Genomic DNA, 21661 nt, shown 5'->3' with positions numbered 1-21661 from the left:
TTTCTTCCTTTTTTTTTTTTCTTTTTACAGGCAGAGTAGATAGTGAGAGAGAGAGACAGAGAGAAGGGTCTTCCTTTTTGCCGTTGGTTTTGCTGTGGCCAGTACATCGTGCTGATCCAAAGCCAGGAGCCAGGTGCTTCTCCTGGTCTCCCATGCGGGTGCAGGGCCCAAGGACTTGGGCCATCCTCCACTGCCTTCCCGGGCCATAGCAGAGAGCTGGCCTGGAAGAGGGGCAACCGGGATAGAATCCAGCGCCCCAACCGGGACTAGAACCCGGTGTGCCGGCACCGCAAGGCGGAGGATTAGCCTGTTGAGCCACGGCGCCGGCTCTTTTTTTATTTTTTTTCCAGAGTGTCTTGGCTTTCCATGCCTAAAATACTATCATGGGCTCTTCAGCCAGATCCGAATGCCTTAAGGGCTAATTATGAGGCCAGAGTGCTGTTTAGGACATCTGCCATTCTATGAGTCTGCTGTGTATCCCGCTTCCCATGTTGGATCGTTCTCTCCCTTTTGTATTCTATCAGTTAGTATTAGCAGACACTAGTCTTGTTTGTGTGATCCCTTTGACTCTTAGACCTATCATTATGATCAATTATGAACTGAAATTGATCACTTGGACTAGTGAGATGGCATTAGTACATGCAACCTTGATGGGTTTGTATTGGAATCCCCTGGCACATTTCTAACTCCACCATTTGGGGCAAGTCCGATTGAGCATGTCCCAAATTGTGCATCTCCTCTCTCTCTTATTCCCACTCTTATATCCAACAGGGATCACTCTTCAGCTAAATCCAAACACCCAAGAATAATAGTTGTTCTTTTTAAAAACTTTATTTATTTGAAAGAGAGACAGAGAGGGCCCTTCATTTGCTGGTTTACTTCCCAAATGCCTCACCATCAGGGGCTGGGCCAGTCCAAAGCTTGGAGCTGGGAACTCAATCTAGGTCTCCCCTGTGAATGACAGGAACCCAGCCACTTGAGCCATTCATGCTGTCCCCCAGCGTGCACATCACAGGAAGCTGGGTTTCAAACCAGGGCACTCTGAGATGAAGGCACCCCAAAAAGCAGTTTACTACACCAAATGCCTGCCTCTGTACAGTTGTTCTGAAAGAGATTTTTGAAATTCTTTATTTCTACATTTTTGTTGGAATATGCATCCAAAAAATGGGTATTTGAGGCAACTAGCTCAAAGAAGTTACCCCTAAAGATTTGGCAAGCAAGTGGCAGAGCTATGACTCAAACCCAGATCTGACTGGAAAGCTGCTCAGCACCCAATAATACATTGTGCTGCTTACCAAAGAGAAGGGGATGTCTGTTCATGGGTTCCACGTAAAAGCAGAATCAGAGGCAACAAGGACATATGAGCAGGTGGTATATTGGGTGGTAATTCCAAGGAGTGAGGGATAAAAGCAGGAAAAGCCAGAAAAAAGTTGGGAGAGCAACAGGTGCTAGGTTTGAGACCTTCTGCGGAGCTCCTAGAGCGGGTCTCATAATGTCCAACCGAGGATAAAGCAGTGTTTGCCTACCCATGGGATTCCATCCTGTTCGTATGGAGGCCTCAAGTTGCAGGTGTGCATGTGCTGGAAGGTGGTCAGGGAAGCCCTAGCTCAGGAAGTAAACAAGACACAGTCACCCTTGATGCAGGACACCGTCATGAGTTGATACTTGCACAGATAGTGCCAGGAACATCCAGCACAGTCTGTTGACAGGAATGTTGTTGGAACTCACACACAACAGTGCATTTGTTTAGCCAGTTCCATTTGCTATGAAAAACACACACAACTGCAGCTGTCTCACATTTAGGCCCTGGATTTTGGGTGGCAGGAGTTACTTTTATTTCCTTAAAATATGAAGCTCTTTTTCTAAATGGACTTCCTTTTCCACTAGGAATGTCAGTGAGGAGAGGGGAGATAACAGGGAGAATTGGTTGGAAAGAATGTGAAGATGTGCCAGCAGATTCATTTACTGATGAAGTGTGCCACTCTAGAGAGGGCTTGTGTTGGTGAGAAAGGCAGAAAAGGCAGCATGGAAAAGAAGTTATTTTTACATTTCTAAACCAGAATTTGAGCCTGTTTCAAGAAAAGACAAATTTAAAAATGGATTTTAAAAAATGACCCTTCAAAAACTGGAGTTGGTCTTTGGAATAAGCAGATTCGTAGCCCTGTGACTTTATTCTCCTTTGCATCTGTGTGGGCATGGCAGCAGTGCATGATGGTTGAGGCCTGCGCACCTGCGTTGTCACTTAGTGGCAACATGAGCTTGGGCACGTTTCTGCCCCTGGCTGTGCCTTGCTTTCCCAGCGCTGGAGGAGACAGTTGCAGTTACGTGAAGTGCTGTACACACTAGGCTTGTCACTGTACCTGGAGAAGCACTGGTGCTCACTGGCTACTTTAACAGGTTGTCCAATACTTTCTTGTCCTCCCGAATTGTTTCCAATTGAATCTGAGCTTGCCAAAATTCTTGAAGCCAAATCAGTCAGGGCCAATTCAGCAAAGAAGCAGAATGCTTAGTAGGGTTGGTCTCTGGTCATTTCTCCTTCAGCATCCCCACACAGTAAGCACACAGACCCACTGAGCTTTTTCTATCTTTCAACAGCCTACTTCTATTTTGCTTCTCCCTTCTTTGAGAAAACAATTTGATAAACAACGTGGTAAAATAATATTGATTGTGTGTCTTAGTGCTCCTGATTATTTACATTTTAAAAGGAGATCAGTGTTTATTCTAAAGAAATGAATGTTTAATGGTGGAATTTCTGATATTTTGGCCGTTGGATGGCAGGCATGTTTTGAGGACATAATCTTTTGCCTCTGCAGCTTAAATCACTCATATTTAATATACATAGAGTCACACTTAATGCTTGGTGTTTGAAATATTTAAATTGAACTTTGCTTTATTCCAAATACTATAATTGTGCCCATACCACACTTAAAATAAAAGGCTAGATGTTCTATTACTGTTTTATGGTGTTTTGAATGTAAATATTACAGTTTCTTTAATTCAGGTTATCAGTTGTCTGGGTTGGAAAGTGCATGACTCAGTTAATGAGATAATTTAGTAAATTTAGTTGCCTGCAGTTGCATCCTAAAACAACGACCTTACCCTAAGAAATTGTCCAAACCTCTGTTGATTGGCTCTATTGAAACAAATTGGCAGTAATAATGAATTCCTCTGTATGTTTTGTCAATAAGTAAGATCTTTTGCAAAGCAGCATTTTCAAAAATCAAAATTGTTTAAAGTAGTTCAACTTAGTAGTACAGCTAGATTTGTAGCTCATGGTCTATCTTCCATTACAGTTTGCAATCAGCCACTTTGGACCTCTGTCAAAATGAAACTTGCTATAAAGCTATCTTTCATACTTTATTCTTCTAAAAAGTACCTTTTAAGTAAAAGATTTAAAAGAGGACAGTCAAAAATAACTCTGGAAAACTGGTTTTTCAGAACACGTGTCTGAAGGTACAGTTAAGACAGCTTTTTTTTTTCTTCTTAAGTGGAGGGAATGTATTGTTTATATTTTCTCTGTGGTCCTTGACAACTTGCCTTTAAAATGAAATACTCACTTTTTTTGGCCTGCTCTAATCTTGGTGTGTAATACTATATTATGGCCCACTCTTCCTTCGTTTGTTTATTGTAACAATTACCTCGAGAGCTAAGCTCTGTGGCATGTCATTCCAGACCTGTTGCTCTGGTGTCACACAGCAGCGTGTGTTTCTACAGAAATAGGGCTTGTGTGACGTCTAAAAGCAAGCAGTGTACTGGACAACATGTGCCTCCTGGACCCTTCCCTCTCTGCAGTAAGTGGCTGGCCTTACAGACTTTCCTGTTAGATGGGTGGATGAGTTGTCTTCTTGTTTAACTAGCACATATTATTCCATGGTTGGCATGGATCCTAGTGCATTGATTAATTTCTTACTGACAGTCATTCTGTTTTCCTTTTTGATGATATTACAAACAAATAAACAAATGCTGCTCTCTCCTTGTGCAAACCTGCTGTTTTTTTTTTTTTTTTTTTTTTCTGGAGACTTAAAAGGGGGGCATTTCAAGGAAAGTCTGCATTTTAGATTGTATTGAGTACTTTTTTTTTTTTTTTTTTTGACAGGCAGAGTGGACAGTGAGAGAGAGAGACAGAGAGAAAGGTCTTCCTTTGCCGTTGGTTCACCCTCCAGTGGCCGCTGCGGCCAGCGCACTGCGGCCGGCGTCCCACGCTGATCCGATGGCAGGAGCCAGGTGCTTATCCTGGTCTCCCATGGGGTGCAGGGCCCAGGCACTTAGGCCATCCTCCACTGCACACCCAGGCCACAGCAGAGAGCTGGCCTGGAAGAGGGGCAACCGGGACAGAATCCGGCACCCCAACTGGGACTAGAACCTGGTGTACCGGCGCTGCAGGCAGAGGATTAGTCTATTGAGTACTTTTAAATTAACCCGAGCCCAGTTTATGTGCCTGTGGTCAGTGTGTTGCTAGCAGCATCTACATTTTGGTCTCTCTGGTGGGTGGGAAATGGCTTCTAGTGGCGCTCTTCATTTCCTTCAAGCCAGAGGAGCTGTTAGGGAGGCTCCTGACACTCCTGGAGGCTGGCCAATCCGTCCTCCACTGCTCCTTCCTACCCTGCAAGGAAAGTACAGGAGTGGGTCACAGGTTCTGAGGCAGGCCTCTCAGCATGGCCCATTCCTGCCTAACTGCCACCTTGCACTGCATCCAAATCAATCTCCACATAAAACGCTGGCTCCTGTACAAGCAATGGTGCTGGTCACAAGCCTGGCAAGTTCTTCTCTCACAGCTGCTTTGTCTTCCAGGTGATCTGGTCAGCCCCAAAAAAGCAGACCAGAGAGGAGATTCTACCCTGCTGTCTTGTCGACATCCTGTGGGGACAGTGTTTCCTCTGAGGCTAAAAAATATGCTGTCTGTTTTTTTTTTTTTTTTTCATGAGAGATTTATGTATTTAGAAGGCAGAGAGAGGGGAAAAGACAGATCTTGCATCTGCAAGTTCACTCCCCAAATGGCCACAATGGCCAGAGCTGGGCAGGTCCAAAGTCAGGAGCCAGACGCTTCTTCCAGGTTTCCCTCATGGATGCAGGGCCCAAACACTTGGGCTGTCTTTTGCTACTTTTCCAGGCCCATTAGCAGGGATCTGGATTGGAAGTGGAGCAGCTGGGGCTCAAACTGGTGCCCATATGGTATGCTGGTGCTGCAGGCAGAGGCTTAATCTACTATACCATGGTGCTGGCCCCAGTGCTGTGTTCTTTGTAAAGGGGGGTCCATGTCCTGCACTCTGCGGGGTTACCCTGGGCAGTGTGAGATGTGAACAGAGGAGTTAACCCACTGCAAAGACTGCATTCATCGACTGATACCTCCAAGACAGGGAAGAACCAAAATGTTAGAAAGTGTATGGTGCCAAGTTAGGGATCGTCTGAGTGCTGCCAAGTGATTATGTGGTTGGCATCTGGCTGTGAAGTGAAAGCTGTCATTATGTCACTCGAAGCAAGTCCTCAGCGGTGGCCTAAGGATGGAAGACATGAACCTCATCACTTTTAGCAAGCAAATCCCAATGATTGGACAGAACCTTTATTGACAGAAATATTAATATCTCTATTAGGGAGGGAAAAGTCTCAATTTCTTCAGAAGTAATCACTGGATGATGCTAAATTGCCCAGCTCTCTTTCATACATCATTAATTCTAACTGAGCAGCTACTTAAACCTTGAGAGCCTAGAAGAAACGGAGATTTGAGAAATCACAGCATGAAGGTGGAATTTGACTTCTCAGAGAGAAGTTACAAGTCACTAAGATCAGCCCATTCACCCTCTAGCTGTGGAAATTGGGGTTCCACGATAACTTACCCATGGGGACAGTGGAGTTCATACAGCAAATACTGCCTGACTCGAGATTTTGTTGTGCTACTAACCAGTTGCTGTCGCTCACATTTTAGACTTGAGTGTGAGCTGGACTCTGTGTTAGCTTCATTGATTGATAGATTGCCCCTGATGGTGGGCCTGGCCAGCCACTGTGGCATTTCTGTTAGATGTAGCAGGGGCCCTTGATACTGCTGACCAGAAGTTGCTGGAGCTTGCTGGGGTGAATTGGCTCATTTTTCATTGTCTGCATCCTGACTTCATGGAAGGTCATATGAGGTGGAATTGGGTAATTACTTATCTACTCCGAAAACATACCTGGAAGGCTGTGAGCAGAATTCCATCCTCCCGCGTTGCTGCTGCTTTGTGCTTTGGGAGCGAGATGGTGAGTGTGAGACCTATGGGGTGGAACCTGCTTTGATCATAACCCCTACCCTTATTCCATCTGTCCCTTCCCTCCCCTCTGGCAAATGTGTGCTTAACCTAACAGTTTTCCTTCCTCATCAGTATCTTAAATCTCAGATGCAGGGAGAACAAAGATTTTAAATTAGAAGGGTTATTTTTTTTCCCCTTGCCTTGTAGTCGTGTCCCGGGTTCAAGTTCCAAGTACAAATTTCTAGCTCTGATACTGAGCAACTGTGGAACCTTGGGCACATTAATCTCTCTCCTATTCACTGGTTCACTCCCCAAATGCCTGTAACACCTGTGCCTGGGCCAGACCAAAGCTAGGAGCTGGGAACTCAATCTAGGTCTCCCATGTGGGAAGCAGAGAACCAACCACTTGAGCTATCTCGGCTTCCTTCCTTCCAGCTGGCAGATAGCTAGAATCATAAAGAGCCAAGGGGCTGGTGCAGTGGGTGGAGCTGCTGCCTTTGACACACTGGCATCACATATGGGCACCGGTTCAAGTCCCGGGTGTTGCACTTTGATCCAGCTCCTTGCTGATGCATCTGGGAAAGCAGCGGGAGGATGGCCCAAGTGTTTGGGTCCCTGCACCCATGAGGGAGACCAGCCAGGGCAGTTGTGACCATTTGAGGAGTAAACCAGAGGATGGAAGATTGTGTGTGTGTGCATGTATGTGTGTGTGTCTGTAGCTCTGCCTTTCAACTAAACAAAATAAATCTTAAAGCAGAGCCAGGACTAGAACCCAGGCACTACACTATGGATGTGAGCATCCCAGAAACTGCTACACCAAAGACCTGCCCCACCAATTTTTTCAGTGTTGTCAAATGAAGATATTAATACCCTCCTCCCAAAAGGATTTTTGTGAAGATGATGGATAAAGTATAATGTCTAGAACACGATAAGTGCTCAATGATAAGCAATTATTATTAATGATTATGCCAAAAATAATGTGGGCTGTACCTCCTTTCACAAGCCAGCTTACCTAAGTCAGCACTTAGCAGCTCCAGCCTCAAGCTGATAGTCCTGCTTTCCTTAGGAATTCTTGATTCATTTCCGCAGTGTCCAGCTCCTGCCTCAGGTGCTTTCCCAGCTGACTCTGTTTCCTTCGCTTTCCTTTTTTCCTGCGTATGTTTTTTTTTTTTTAATATCACTTCTTGTTGCTATGAAAATAATACATGTTTTATGCCTTGTTATTTGTTTTGACCTCAGTGGTTCTAAGTGCTTTTTAACTAAATGGAGGGGCTAATGCTGGGGCATAGTAGGTTAAGCCTCCAGCTGCAGTGCTGGCATGCCATATGGGTACCGGTTCAAGTCCTGGTTGCTCCACTTCTGATCCAGCTCCTTGCTGATGGCCCAAGTACTTGGGCCCCTGCTACTCATGTGGGAGATCTGGAGAAAGCTCCTGTCTCCTGGCTTTGGATCGGCCCAGCTCTGGCCTTTGCAGGTATTTGGGGAGTGAACCAGCAGATGGAAGATCTCTTTGTCTCTGCTTCTCTCTCCATCTAACTCTGCCTTTCAAATAAATAAATAAATATTTAAAATTTTTTTTAAATTTAAAAAATTGATAACCTTAATTTAGCATTATGGAAAATTTCTCCCCTTAACTACAAAGACCGTTAGTTAACATTAATATTTTCGTCCTTTGTTTTCTCTCAATTTTATCTGATTCAGTATTACAATTTGTAATATGTATTAGCAGAAATAATGAAGAGTTCATTTTATACAATTCTTGGGCAAATATTTAACTAGAAAAAAGTCTCACTGAAGCACTAGACAACGTGAGAGTAACTGTGAACAGAAAAATAAGTTTATTTTCATATCCTTCATTAAAAGTCATTTTCAGTTTGGCCATAGGACCACATTCTAATTAAGTTCCTGGAAGGCCGAGTTAAAGGGATTGACTTTCAGTTTGAGATTTTCTCACTGGTAAATTGCTTTGCATGGCTGTGACTCTAAAGGGTTCATACACAAGCAAGATGTGGAGAGTAACCTTGCTAGGCAAGACTGCATTTTTTTTTTTCCTTTAAATTGGGGACACCTGATGTGGTGAAAGTGGCCCTCCAGGATTTACCTGCTAAGTAGCAATTGTTCTGTATACTGAGTGGAATGGATGACTGTAAACCTGCCCCTAAAGATGACATCTCTATAATGTTTAGAAACCCACTCCTTAGACGGAAAATGTCAGAGGGTTAGCAGCACCAAACCTGCATGTAGCTCTTGAGTGAATAAGTTTAAATTGATGCTTTTTTGCAAAGAGCTCCAAGCAGCATTCTTAAATAATAGAATTGTGCCTGAAGCAGGTTGAGGAAAAAGTAAGGTATTGGCTTGTCAGAGGGGAGATGCAGGGAGAGGACCAAAGTACACAGGATATCTAAGAACAGCAAAGTGCAGAGAAAAGGAAGAGGCAAAGGATCAGGTGATCTGGAGAAAAACTGTTTCTTCCCGTGTGTTTTGTTTTGTTTTTTACAGGCAGAGTGGACAGTGAGAGAGACAGAGAGAAAGGTCTTCCTTTGCCGTTGGTTCACCCTCCAATGGCTGCCACGGCAGGAGCCAGGTGCTTCTCCTGGTCTCCCATGCAGGTGGAGGGCCCAAGCACTTGGGCCATCCTCCACTGCACTCCCAAGCCATAGCAGAGAGCTGGCCTGGAAGAGGGGCAACCGGGACAGAATCCAGCGCCCTGACCGGGACTAGAACCAGGGGAGCCGGCGCCGCAGGCGGAGGATTAGCCTAGTGAGCCGCGGCACCGGCCTTCCCGCTGGTTTTTGTCTAGGTGGTCCCTGGTGTGTGCTGAAGCTCTGACTGAGGGTCATCTGCTCTCTTGTGAGAAGACAACAGAGAGGAGACTAGTGCGGAGTGTTTCTGTGAGCCGAGGCGCATGGTGCGGTTAATTTTTTAATGCCAACAGCCTTTAACATTGTTTTCCTTTAAAGCCAAAGAATTGAGGTTCAGAGCTGTGAAGTAATTGCCCAGGGCCACATCAGTACTAGGTGACCATGCCGAAACTGGATCCCCGGTGTGTCTGATTACAGGCATCTTCCTTAGAACAATAAAGAACTTTTTTGTTCACAAGGCACATTCTCTGTATCTAGAAGTGGGCTGGATACAGAGCAGCTGCTCAGTACATAGTCTGTGGATTACGTTAGCCAATTAGATCCACCTGGCCTTCTTAGGCAGCATCACAGCTAGTTCTAGAGGTAGAGGAAGGAGGAAGGTGGACCAGCAACACTCATCTTGTTTTCTAGCTCACTCAGCTTCGAACTCCTCAGACTTTAAAGAAAATGTGCTCTAAAATGTAGACTTTCTGGTGTAATCAGGAAGCCAGGCAGCACATCAGCTGGACAGTTTGTGACACGTAAATACTATTTCAGATCCGCAGGAAGCTCGTAGATCCCTGTGGAAAGCATTTCCGCCTGTAAATTGGTCACTTTTAGGATGAGCTGGTATTTTCTGAAATTAGCAGATTACTTAAGCTTGAAGGAGCTGGGGTCACTGTTATTTGATTGCTCTTGGACCCGAGCCTTAAGGGCAGCCAATAATGCAGTAAGTGCTGGACTTTCACTCTTGTTTGCAAATTAAAGATTTAATTACAGTCTTCACTGAAGATGAACCAAGTGTGAAAATACCTGAGCTACTTGGAATGTGGCATCCAGGAGGAGTGTGTGGGTTGAGTCAGTACCCAGGCATTTAAATATTTTCAACAGTAGCATTAAGGGTGAAATTAATTATATTGTGACCAAATGCTGGCCTGTTGGTTAGTCAGGGTCAGTGATGAAATTTATATTGTTGTTGGTAGATTTTTTTTTTAAAGCTGAGAGATTGTTTTCTTAGGAGATATTCTGATTATAACACCTCCAAGGTTTTGAAAGATAAATAAGGGTATTTCAAAAAGTTCATGGAAATGAAATATTAAAATAATGCATGCTTCTCCGAACATTTTGAAGACTCTCAAATGTCTTGTTTTTAAAAAAAGTTTATTTTATTTTATTTATTTGAAAGGCAGAGAGAGAGAGAGACAGGGTGTAGGCCAGGCCAAAGCCAGGACCCAAGAACTCCATGTGAGTGGCAAGGAGCCAAACACTTGGATCATCTTCCACTGCTTTCCCTGGAGCATTAGCAGGGAGCTGGATCAGAAGTGGAGCATCTGGTACTTCCCTGAATTCATGTGGGCTGCTTGTGTGGCAGACTACAGCTTCACCTGCTATGCAACAAGGCCTGTCCCTCCCAGTTACTTTGTGGACTGGTCCGTGGTTATCTTGCATAAATGATTTCTGTGACTGAAGTATGTGGATTTGGTCCATGTTGGGTGCAGAGTTCTTGTTTGTTTAAGCAAGCTTATTTATCATATTGTTTACATCTACAGTCATTCAGTAATAAAAGCACTTTATTCCAAACCTCCCTAATGGCCATATTACCTAGTTATTTTTGTAGGAGCAGCTTTTATAAGCCTTTATTATGGAGAAAAAGAAGTCTGTGTATTTCTCATTCTTTTTTTTAAGATTTATTTATTTGAAAGTCGGAGTTACAGATGGGCAGAGAGAGAAAGTGAGTTCTTCCATCTACAGGTTCACTTCCCAAATGGCCACAACAGCCAGGGTGGGGCCAGGCCAAAGTCAGGAGCCAGGAGCTTCATGTGGATCTCCCATGTGGGTGCAGGGACCTAAGCACTTGGGCTATCCTCTGCTACTTTTCCAGGTGCATTAGGGAGCTGGACTGAAAGTAGAGCAGCCAGGACTCAATCTGGCACCCATATGAGACGCAGGCACTGACCCCATATCTCTCATTCTTCTAGCTTCAAGTCATAGCTGTCCCACTTCTAGTCCAGCTTCCTGCTAATGGGCTTGGGAAAGCAACAGACAATAGCCCAAGTACTTGAATTCCTGCCAGTCACATGGGTGGATTTCCAGGCTCCTGGTCTCAGCCTGGTCCAGCACCATTTTTTGCAGGAATTTGGGCCACAAATCAGCAAACGGATGATTGTTCTCTCTCTTCCCTCTCTCTTGTTACTCTTTCAATGGAAAAGTGAAATTAAAAGAGGTTTATATGAGTGCAGGAAAGTTTGAAATCCATACATAGTTCTTTCATAATGCACATTTTCTCAGTGAACTTTCTGAAGACCCCTTATACCTGCCAAGCTGAGTTTCCTTAGTTGAATTCAGAGTTGAGCTCAGTCTGGGAACTTCCTACCCAGTAACCATAGAGGTTAAAGGCTGCAATTTATGTTTGGCTTAAAGTGGGCTATAGTTGAGGGGGAAAGGGAACTAAAATACCTGTGAAAACTTGAGCATGAGCCCTTCTTACCTGAAACAATTAATACCATCAGCACCTGGAGAAGGAAATGCAAAATTACATTCCCTGAATGCCTTATATTGTCCAAAGACTAAGCTTCTTTAGAGTTCAGGTTCTCTCTTAGGAGCTAATTGGAAGAAGGCATTTTAACTTTTTTTATAAAAAAAAAGTTTTTAAGAATTATGTTTCATAAAATATATCAGCAGTTGGTATCTTATACGAAGCATAGTAATATTCTCTTAGAAAAATGTATAGTCTATGCCATTATTATTTCCATTCACCCTTAATATGAGCTATTCCAAAGCAGTGTATGCTTGCTCCTGTAATCTGAACTACTTACCCAACCATGATAGCTGTGTTTCATTTACATGGTAAAATAACACATACCACTTTCAGTAGACATGCATTCTCCTGTTTGAAAATGCCTTGAGATTTTCCATCCTGATTGTTTTCTTTTTAATTTTTATTTATTGGTTTGTTTATTTGAGAGGCAGAGAGAGAGATTCCATCTGCTGGACCACTCACTAACAGCTCACAATGGCTGAGGCAGGGGCAGATCAAAGTCAGGAGCAAACAGGCATCCCAGAGCTCAAAGCAGGTCTCAGCACTCAGGTGGGCAGTAGGGAATCAGGTACTTGAGCCATCACTTGTTGCCTCCTCAGGGGTGCTTTAGCAGCTGAAATTGATCTCCTGGTAGATGTTTAATGTTATTGTATCACAATGTTTACTTCCTTCTTCTGTACCAGAGGAGATGCTGATAATTTCTGGTCTTGCATTTCAGGTGGCATAGTATGACATAGTTGGCATAGTGTGATAGTCACACTGATGAAGCTTTGCAGTTTAGGTTTACCTTCCACCAGAAATGGCATTTGCCTTTTGACGGAGATGGTGTTCTGATGGTAAAGATAAAACAGTTCACATGGTGTAAATATTTTACCTAGCTATTAGCACAGCATGTGGATCACAGTATTTATTTTCAAATCAGAAGCTGAAAATTCTGTACAAGTTCAATTTGAGAAATGGCCCATGAACTTCCATATCCACTTAAAGTGTCAGAATATTTCTGAACGAAAAACTTCTAAGCACCGTATTGCTAAAGCTGCACATCTTAAGTATCTTGTTGAAATCAGCATGTTTTGTCAGAGATGATGTGAATCCCAAGCACCTTTCAAGTTGCAGGCTGGAATTAGATGAGAAGCCAAGCTCATTAGGGGCCTTGGGTTAGAAAGCAGTGATCACGTCATTGTGACCAGCTCCTCTGGTAATGGAGTTGATTGCAGAACTGTAGTCCCTTTTCTAAGCCTTAACAAGATGCCCATCAAAGTAGGGATTTCTATCTTACCTCACCCTTTAAGGTTGAAGCATAGAAACCTAGTTTCTAGAATGGCAAATGTCATAGCCTTCTATCTGGGTTTAATTCTTTTTGTATCTGAGAAAACAGCTTTCCCAGAATCATAGCATTGGCATTCCAGAGACAACTGGGAAAGCATCTGTGCCCAGCCTGCCTGAGTTACTGAGATAATCATGTACACACTTAATTGGGTTTGCAGATGCAGTTGCACATGTGAGGCCACCCTGCATGTGGACTTGGGCATTCTTCGCAGTATGCAGAGTCTGCCGTGAGTGTTTCCTCGCACACTGGTGAAGAGCTTGGCTCTTCGGCCTCTGACCTGGGCTGAGGCCCTGGCTCCACTGAGGTGTTGTTGATGCTGCTTTTCTCCTGGCTTCCATCCCTGGGCTTTATAGTGTCACTGTGCAGTAATTACACATGGAATTAAGTAAAACACTTGCACTTTAAAATCCACTAGACTGGTTTTAGACTTGCAACACTCTCACCAGTGAGAGAGTTAGCTGTGTTTCCTGGTTGCAGGGTGTCTTAACGCTGATTCCCTGGTCCCTCTCATCCATCCACGATTAGACGCCTGCTGTGTGCACTGCACTGTGCTGAATGATGTATGACAGGTATTCTCAGCTTAATTTCCATTTATCCAATGTTTCTCTGTTACTACACTTTCATTCTGTTTCTGTTCTCGTGGCTGTTTAACCTGGCCTGAATCTAGTCAAGTCTTCTTGCCCGTTGGTCCAGCTTCAGGCACTGTTAAGTGTAACTGAAGCCCTGTGGCTGGTGTTGTCAGAAGCACAAATAACAGGATTGGGTTCGAGTTTGGAATTCATCCTAGCTTTCTGTCTTTTAGTGTGTAAAGAAAGCAGAATGAAGTAAAAGCCATCTTTCTGTGAACATTATTGTGCCCCTTTTACAATTGAGGAAACTGAGGTGTCCGATGGCAGCGCTCATGGTCTTTCCACAACAATTCTCAGATGGCCACTGTGCCCTGCTGAGGGCCAGAAGCTTGGTGTGGTGCAGCCCAAGGGATCCTCCAAAGCAAGAGGAGCACAGCCTGAGAGCAGGCTCTCTCAGTAGTGCCTCTGCCCTCTCAGTGCACTTAGTTTGGTGGGGAACAATCTCCCAGAAGTGGACTGCTTTTCTCACTGCTAAGCAGGGAAACATGGAGGTGGGGAGGGAACCAGGTATAACAAGGTGGGCAGAGAGGAAGATAAATCCTGGGGACAGGCTCAGTGCAGACAGCATCTGGTGCTGAAGGGCTGCTGTTGCAGGGCCATGGTGGGCAACTACTGGGGAACTTTATACTACTGTAATGCAGACTTTTCAGCTCCTTTGGACTCAATAGAGCCCCATGCTTTGCACTGAACAACCTCCATGCTCTATTCTGTCCCCATGTTACAGATAAGGAAACTGAGGTATGGAGAACTTAGGAGACAAAATGTTTGCATCTTGGCCGGCGCCATGGCTCAATAGGCTAATCCTCTGCCTGCGGCGCTGGCACACCGGGTTCTAGTCCCGGTCGGGGCGCCGGATTCTGTCCCGGTTGCCCCTCTTCCTGTCCAGCTCTTTGCTGTGGCCTGGGAGGGCAGTGGAGGATGGCACAAGTCCTTGGGCCCTGCACCCGCGTGGGAGACCAGGAGAAGCACCTGGCTCCTGGCTTCAGATCAGCGCAGTACACTGGCCGCAGCAGCCATTGGGGGGTGAATCAACGGCAAAGGAAGACCTTTCTCTCTGTCTCTCTCTCTCACTGTCCACTCCGCCTGTCAAAAAAAAAAAAAAAAAAAAGTTTGCATCTGATCACACATCTGAACACTGAGTTGTATTTGGAGCAAGGAACAGTGTCTGGTACTCCAGCAAGCCTCACTGTGGCAGGGCTCAGGTGCCCAATCATTGTAGAGCAGGAACCAATGAGACCCTTTCTTATTTGGGGACACTGAAGCCTATGCCCAGAGTACCCATCTTTTAGGGCATACTTAGGCTGAAAAACAAGAGATTACTGCTGTCTCCGAGAACTGTTTTCTGACAGGAGGGATAGGATTGCTGGATTGTTGGAAAATAACACTGTTTCCTTTATGGTTTAAAACACATCCACCAACACTGTGCTATTGGATTTGGTTTGACACTAGTCATCTTCTCACCTCCCTCCTCAAAAAAAATTGAAAAAAGTCGAGCTCTGTTGACACAGAGCCTGTTGTCCACAGGAGGAAGAGGTGGTTTTATGTCTTGAATGTGACACGTTTGCCATTACATAGATGCAAAATGAAGTAAATGTGTTTTCCTGGTTCCTAGCTCTCAAAAAGGTACATGGATATATGGCCTGCAATGACCAGACCTTGTGCTAAATCCTGATTTGATTCTGGCACCTTCAAAAACAAGAATCATCTAACTTATTTAAGAATTTAGAGAGCCAGCAGAGGATGCAAGGAAGCTAATATTTACTGTGTAAATACTATTACAGTAACCATCACAACTTCTGTTGTTTGCATCATTTCACACATGAGCAAAGTGGGGCTCAGGATGAGTAAGCAGATTTCCCAGGTAACATAGGAGGTTCTTAGATATTTGATCTGTAGTTATTTTATGAGAGAGAAGAGTAGAGCAGGGGCCAGTGCTGTGGCATAGAGGGTAAAGCTGTTGCCTTCAGTGCTGGCATCCCATATGGGTACAGGTTCAAGTCCCAGCTGCTCCACTTCCGATCCAGCTCTCTGCTATGGCCTGGGAAAGCAGTAGAAGATGGCCCAAGTCCTTGGGCCCTTGCACCCACATGGGAGACCCGGAAGAAGCTTCTGGTTCTTGGCTCCTGGCTTTGGATTGGTGCAGCTCCCGCCATTGCAGCCAATTGGGGGAGCGAACCAGCAGATGGAAGACCTCTCCCTCTCTGCCTCTCCCTCTCTCTCTGTGTAACTCTTTCAAGTAAAATAAATAAATCTTTAAGGAAAAAAAAAAGAGTAGAGCAGAGGAAGGCAATGTGAGGATTTACTAAATGATGTTATTATGAAAAACTACGCTCTGTTTAGGTTTTGAAATTGAGTATTTTTTGGCCAAAATTCTGAGTTAGAGCAACTTTGAATGTTTGGATTGTGTGTTTCATCACATGTTGCCTCCCTGGATGAGACAGGCAGTGGAGCATAAATAACAATTGGTTAACCTCTCCTGTGCACATGTGCTCTCTACTGATAGGGTAATAATGTCCCTGAGAGCCAAGTCCACACCACTGATGGTAATAGTTTGTGGGCAGTCAGAGGCGTCCCCACTACTGATGGGTAAGAGGTTTAGGGCAGTGCAGAGGATGCTTTGCAGGTTCTGAGTCCCAGTCAGGGTAGGGCTGCTGCGATGGACCCATTGCTTATCATGCGCAGTGGGACTCATTTCAGTTGTGGTTGACCTTTAAGAAACCATCAAGGAGTATAGGGACGCAGTAGCTGCCAAGCACTGTCCTGGGTGGGTGAGAGTGGAGATGGAGAAGAAATGCTGAACCCAGAGCTGATGCTGCCTGGGTCCCAGGTAGAGTGAAGGTTGAGTGCCCTTCTCACTTTTCCCTTTTTGTTTGCTCCATTCACACAAGCAGAAAAGAATTTTTCCCTTTGTGTATTAGCTGAGCTGTGTATGTGGGTAAGGGGAGGGTTGGGTGCATCATTGTGCAGACTGCAAAGCAGCTGGAAACCCTGTCTGCAGTATCAGCAAGGCCAGGCTTTGAGCCCAGGTTCTGAAGACTCCCAAGCCAGTGCTCTCTGGCCAACAGGCTGCAATGGATGCTTGGTAGGCTTCTGCTTATTTCAAGAATTAAGAAGTTGCTGTATTATTGTTTTGTGATCTGTGAATGCATGTTATACATGAAATTTAGAGGGAAAGAGGTACTGTGGCTATTGCATAAATATGTACTTTCTGTTCTAAGTTGACCTCGTTTTTAAAATATGTAATTTTCCAGTGCTTGCCAAGGTTGTGATAGTTGTCTCAAGCAGGAAGCACCATAACTTAACTGACTGCATCTACATTTACCATGAGTTGGCTACTTTTCTCTACACTGAAAAATGCAGAGCTAGTCCCTTTCAGAACTGGTGTTAGGTTTTGGAGCTCACAATTAAGATACTGTCTTAAGGACAGGATAATCCAGAACAGCTCCTCTGCAGTCCCTGCTCTTTAATTCCTTGTAGGGGGAAAATACATTTAATTGTTTCAAAGATTATTCCTTTTTTGGTAAATTTATAGTAAAAAAGGGGAGATTAATAAAGAGCTATTTTTTTCTCAGCTTGTGGTTTCTAATTACCTCGGTTACAGCTCAGCCTTCCTCTTCACTGGAGTGCAGGCATGAACTGGAAAAGAATGAGCTAATCCATGATAGATCAGGTGGAATAAAGATCTCCATTCATATCTTTACCTTTTATCCCTTGTTCTGAGTGCCAAGAATTAATGCTGTTTGAAAGTACAAACTGAACCTGCCAAGCTTCAGGCAGCTACGATAATCCTAATTATTTTAAATGTTAGTGAGAAGGGCAGCAGTGCCACTCTGGAAAAGAGTTCTATTGTGCAACATTAAGTATCTGCTAAGTGGTATTGATTGGACACGATTTTATTTCCAAACACCATGATTATCATGAAGCGGAAGAATTTGTTAAGAAAATTTCATCAGCTTTTCATCAGACTCTCACTTTCGTCTTTAAACTCTAGGAACCCAAAGAGGCCAGCACTTTTGTTTGTCTTCCTTGGCAGTCAGCATCTAGGATAAGAGTTGCTAGCAGTTGGAGAATGCTGCTTGCGTTTTATTTTTAAATGGTTTCTTGGTGGGAGTGTAATAGCATTTAGCATATTGAGGAAGAACGTTTTTTTCCTCAACCATGAATATCCTGTTTTCTCACATCACTGGAGGAGAATCATTCATTCCAGTCCATTGAGTTCCAACAGATCATTCAAGTTAAAAGTCAGGGGTCTTGGCAATGTCAAAAGATTTAGCAGTTAGAGTAGGTTTTGTGTTGGAGGGCTTTTTTGGGCAGTGTATAATATTTTTGAAAAGAATACTGATGGTAACATAGCATCACCAAAATCACATTAAGGGCCCCTCAATTGTTAAGAATGATTTTGTGTAAAATTTTTAAATATTGATTTTCAAATAATAATAGAAAGGCCCTTTCACTGCTGTGGACAAATAGACTACTTGACAGAATGCAGATACTAGACTTCTGGTTCAAAGTAGGGTCAGCGTCAGCGGCTTACCCACCTTTCACTGTAACACGAAAAAAAAGTTAAGATGGGCAAGTTGCCTTTTTTTCCCCCTACTTTTCTGTATCTACTTTGGTCTCCAGAATCATTTCTTCATCCATCGCTTAGGCAATCTAATCCTTACCCGTGTATTATTGCCTGTGAACCAAGCCCAGGGTAGCTGCCCTCATTTTCCTCTCCTCCCCATGCACAAGGCTGACACCAGTGTCTTCACGCATGCAAACAGTGTTGTGTTGGGCTTATCCGGCCAATTATTCTTTCTTCGGGGTTATTCCCCAGAGTGGAATTACTAGGTCAGAGGGGCTGAACAGTTTTACGGCTCTTATTACATGTCATGAGATTGCCGTCCGGAAAGATGGAACCAATTTCTAGTGCTACCAGTATTCTCTGTTCCCAATAGTGCCACTGACATTAGGAGCTGGTAGTGTTTTACAAAATGATTAAGACAAACCTTTTCAGGTGAAATTAGTCATGTACAGGGCCCATTAGAATCAACTTTTAAAAAGTAAAAGGGATCATTTTGGTTTTCTGGATTTTTTTGCTTGGTATAAAATTCATGATTAATTATTCTCCTCCCAGAGTAAGTTTACGGAAATTTCATTGAAATGGAGAAGGGATCTTGAGGAATCTTGTGTTTAAGGATGGTAGTAAAATACAGTTTGGACATTAGCCACTAAGGGAAAAAAATACTAGATCTTTTTTGTGCACTTGGAACTTTTCTGAGATGCTGTACAAATAGTTAAACATATACTGTCTATAATTTTAACAGCCTGTCATTCAAAGACTGTGCTAAGCCTTAAACAATGTAAAAATAATATGGATTTGAATTTTAAATGGAGAAGTCCTTTTAAAAATACAGGTGCTTTTCAGAACAGGTTGAATGCATTTATTTACATCTTGTGTGGAGTGCAGTCATGCGTGAAGTATGCTTGGAGCCTCCTTAGTCTCCTCTAGGGAGGGACACACTCTTTGTAGCCCCAAGCCATATGGAGACTTTCCAAGAAAATACCCACAAAGCAGGAGAGAGCAAATGGGGGCTGGTTCTCAGATTCCTTTATTTTGCAAAATTCCCACCACCACCCCTTTAGTCCCGGGTTGGCTAAATAGGACAGAGTGGAGGGGTTACCTCCTAGGTCAGTTGCTACCTGAAAGCTGGGGGGGTCCGTGTTGGGAGAACACTGCCCTGTTCCCGTATAGCCTCTGCATCAGGCTGCAAAGGGTCAGTTACTTTGTCCCTGAAACTCTGGTGGGAATTGGGAAATTTCCGTGGCCAACTCCTAGATGGAGTATCCAAGGGTGGGGTGGTGCAGGGGGGCAAGAGCCTGCCACAGTTTCTGATTGGTCAGTGGTCCTTGGCAGCTTCTACCAGATCCTTTGTATAAAATGCAGAGTAATTTTCTTAATGAAGGGCTTGAGGGTAAGACACCACATTAAAGTACGTGGCACACAGGTTAACCAGTAAGTCTTCACTTTGTTCCCCATGACGTCTATGCAGAGGGCTGTTGATGAGCAGATTAATTCACAGACTCTCCAGTGGACTCTTGGTCTGCTCCCCAGATCTGCACAATAGCAAGATCTTAGCAAAGTCTACCACCTTTGGGAAACATTTCTCAGTGCATATATCTAACAACCAGGTTCATGTACACACAACTCATAATTCTTTGATTTTGCAGTGAATTTTAAATCCATATAACAATCCAAATGTATTAAGATGGCTTTATGATGAAGGCTTCAGATTTCTGAAGTTCCCAGTTATTTGGGTTACAAATGCATATGTATGTGTGTTTGGGGGCATCTATAAAATACTATTTCACAATGCTTTCGTTTTGTTTTTAAATCCTACAAATTCATCCCTTGCTTTTTATTTAAGTGAGTAAACACCAAACATGTCATCAACACAAAATGTAATTGCTTGTCAGAAAATTGCCTATGTTGCTTTTCACATTTACTTACTAAGTTTTCAGATCATCCTTTTCCTTATTCGATGTTGGGAGAGCTGTATCAAAACTGCCCATATGCCTGACTGTCCATCCTTATATCACAATGTATGTAGGAAGGGAACTTTCTGAAATAATGTGGTCCAGTAGTGTGAAGAAAGGTCCACTTCTTAAATCCTGACTCTGTTTTTTTTTATTTTTGTGTTGTTCCACTAGCTGCAGCAGCAAACCTTTTCCAAACTCATAACAAGCATAAATAGTGTTCTCTTGTAAAAAGGATTCTTTTCAACATGATAATATACCTTATTAAATTCCAAACATAATAAGTATTGATGGCAAACACATCAGGACCCAGTGCAGCTTCTACTATGATTTAGTTCTCTACAAATGACTTCAGCACTCAGCTCCCAATGCATTTTGCTAATTACATCATAGATTTCCCTATTGATGAACACAAGCTGAATTAACACAGGAGCACTAATGTACCCTTTCACCATTATTGTTGTACAAGAAGCCGTGGCAGATGCTGGCAGTTAGTTACACAAACATTAGTATTAACGATTGGCCATTTGGAATTGGTGACAAACTACTGCCCGGCAGAATCCTGAGGCTGAAACCAATCAGGAAGTTAATGAGGAGAGAAATTACCACTGCAGCTTCTCCTTAATTACATTCACACTAGGCATGAAGGGAGTTCTGGGGGTGGATCTAAACTCAGCTAAGGTTAAGAAGGTCAGAGACCCTTTTGCTAAAATTTTGTATCTACTATGGTTTCTACGGTTGCAAAAACTGCTCCACATGTTATTACTTTTGCATCCTTCATATTTAATGTCAGGTTCCATGGTGGAATTTTGTGTTCATAGGTTTGCTTTAAAATCTTTACCTGATGACTTCTATGTTTTTAAAAAACATTTTTCCTATTTTTTTTGAAAGGTAATAATGTGTGCATGCACACACACACATGCACACACACACTTGTGTTTGTGTTGTGGTGTAACCCAGAGAAATAAAATGCTATCAGCTTCACCTGCTATATTTTGGAAAAACTAGGGTTACCAATGTCAAATAGTTGGAAACACATGGGTGGAGTCTTGCTTGAGGTAATTTGTCAGATGGATCACTTGACAAGACAAGTTTCATTAGCACCCTTTACATAAAGGGAAAGACTTGGTAAAGGGTGGAATAGTTTCCCCAGAGTGGAGCAGACTTTTTTTTTTTTTTTTTTAAATGAACGTAAAACTGGAACTGTTACCTAACTTTGCCCTTTAGTTAAGTAGATACACTGCATAGAATACTATTTTTTTTATTCCAAGGAAACACAGAGATTTTAATGAATGCATAAAAAACACTTTCAATTCAGAACAGAAACTGAGAGCGCCTCCTTTGTTGGAACCTAATTGAATACTCAGTGTGGAAAGACTAGCCACTTTTAACCTACTCTTTTCCTTCTCTCCCCCCTCCCCTTCCCAGTATTCTCGCCGCCCAGCAGCCAAGATTCTGGCTTGGTTTCCCTCTCCAGCAGCTCTCCCATTAGCAACGAGAGCACAAAGGGAGTGCTCGAATGTGAGTCTGCGTCGGAGCCCAGCAGCTTCACCGTCACTCCTGTCATCGAGGAGGACGAGTGA

General features: G+C 43.5%; 1 protein-coding gene across 1 annotated transcript in view; it reads left to right on the top strand.

Annotated features, from left to right (window-relative positions):
* Positions 1-21661, top strand: part of DMRT1 (doublesex and mab-3 related transcription factor 1) — a 117200-nt gene extending 95539 nt beyond the window's left edge. The window contains exon 5 of the mRNA XM_062207061.1: positions 21507-21661. Within this exon, the coding sequence (XP_062063045.1) occupies positions 21507-21661 (155 nt within the window). The remainder of the gene's footprint in view (positions 1-21506) is intronic.

This window comes from Lepus europaeus, chromosome 12 (genome assembly GCF_033115175.1).
Source record: "Lepus europaeus isolate LE1 chromosome 12, mLepTim1.pri, whole genome shotgun sequence".
NCBI lineage: Eukaryota > Metazoa > Chordata > Mammalia > Lagomorpha > Leporidae > Lepus > Lepus europaeus.
This window is presented reverse-complemented; position numbering and strand designations above follow the sequence as displayed.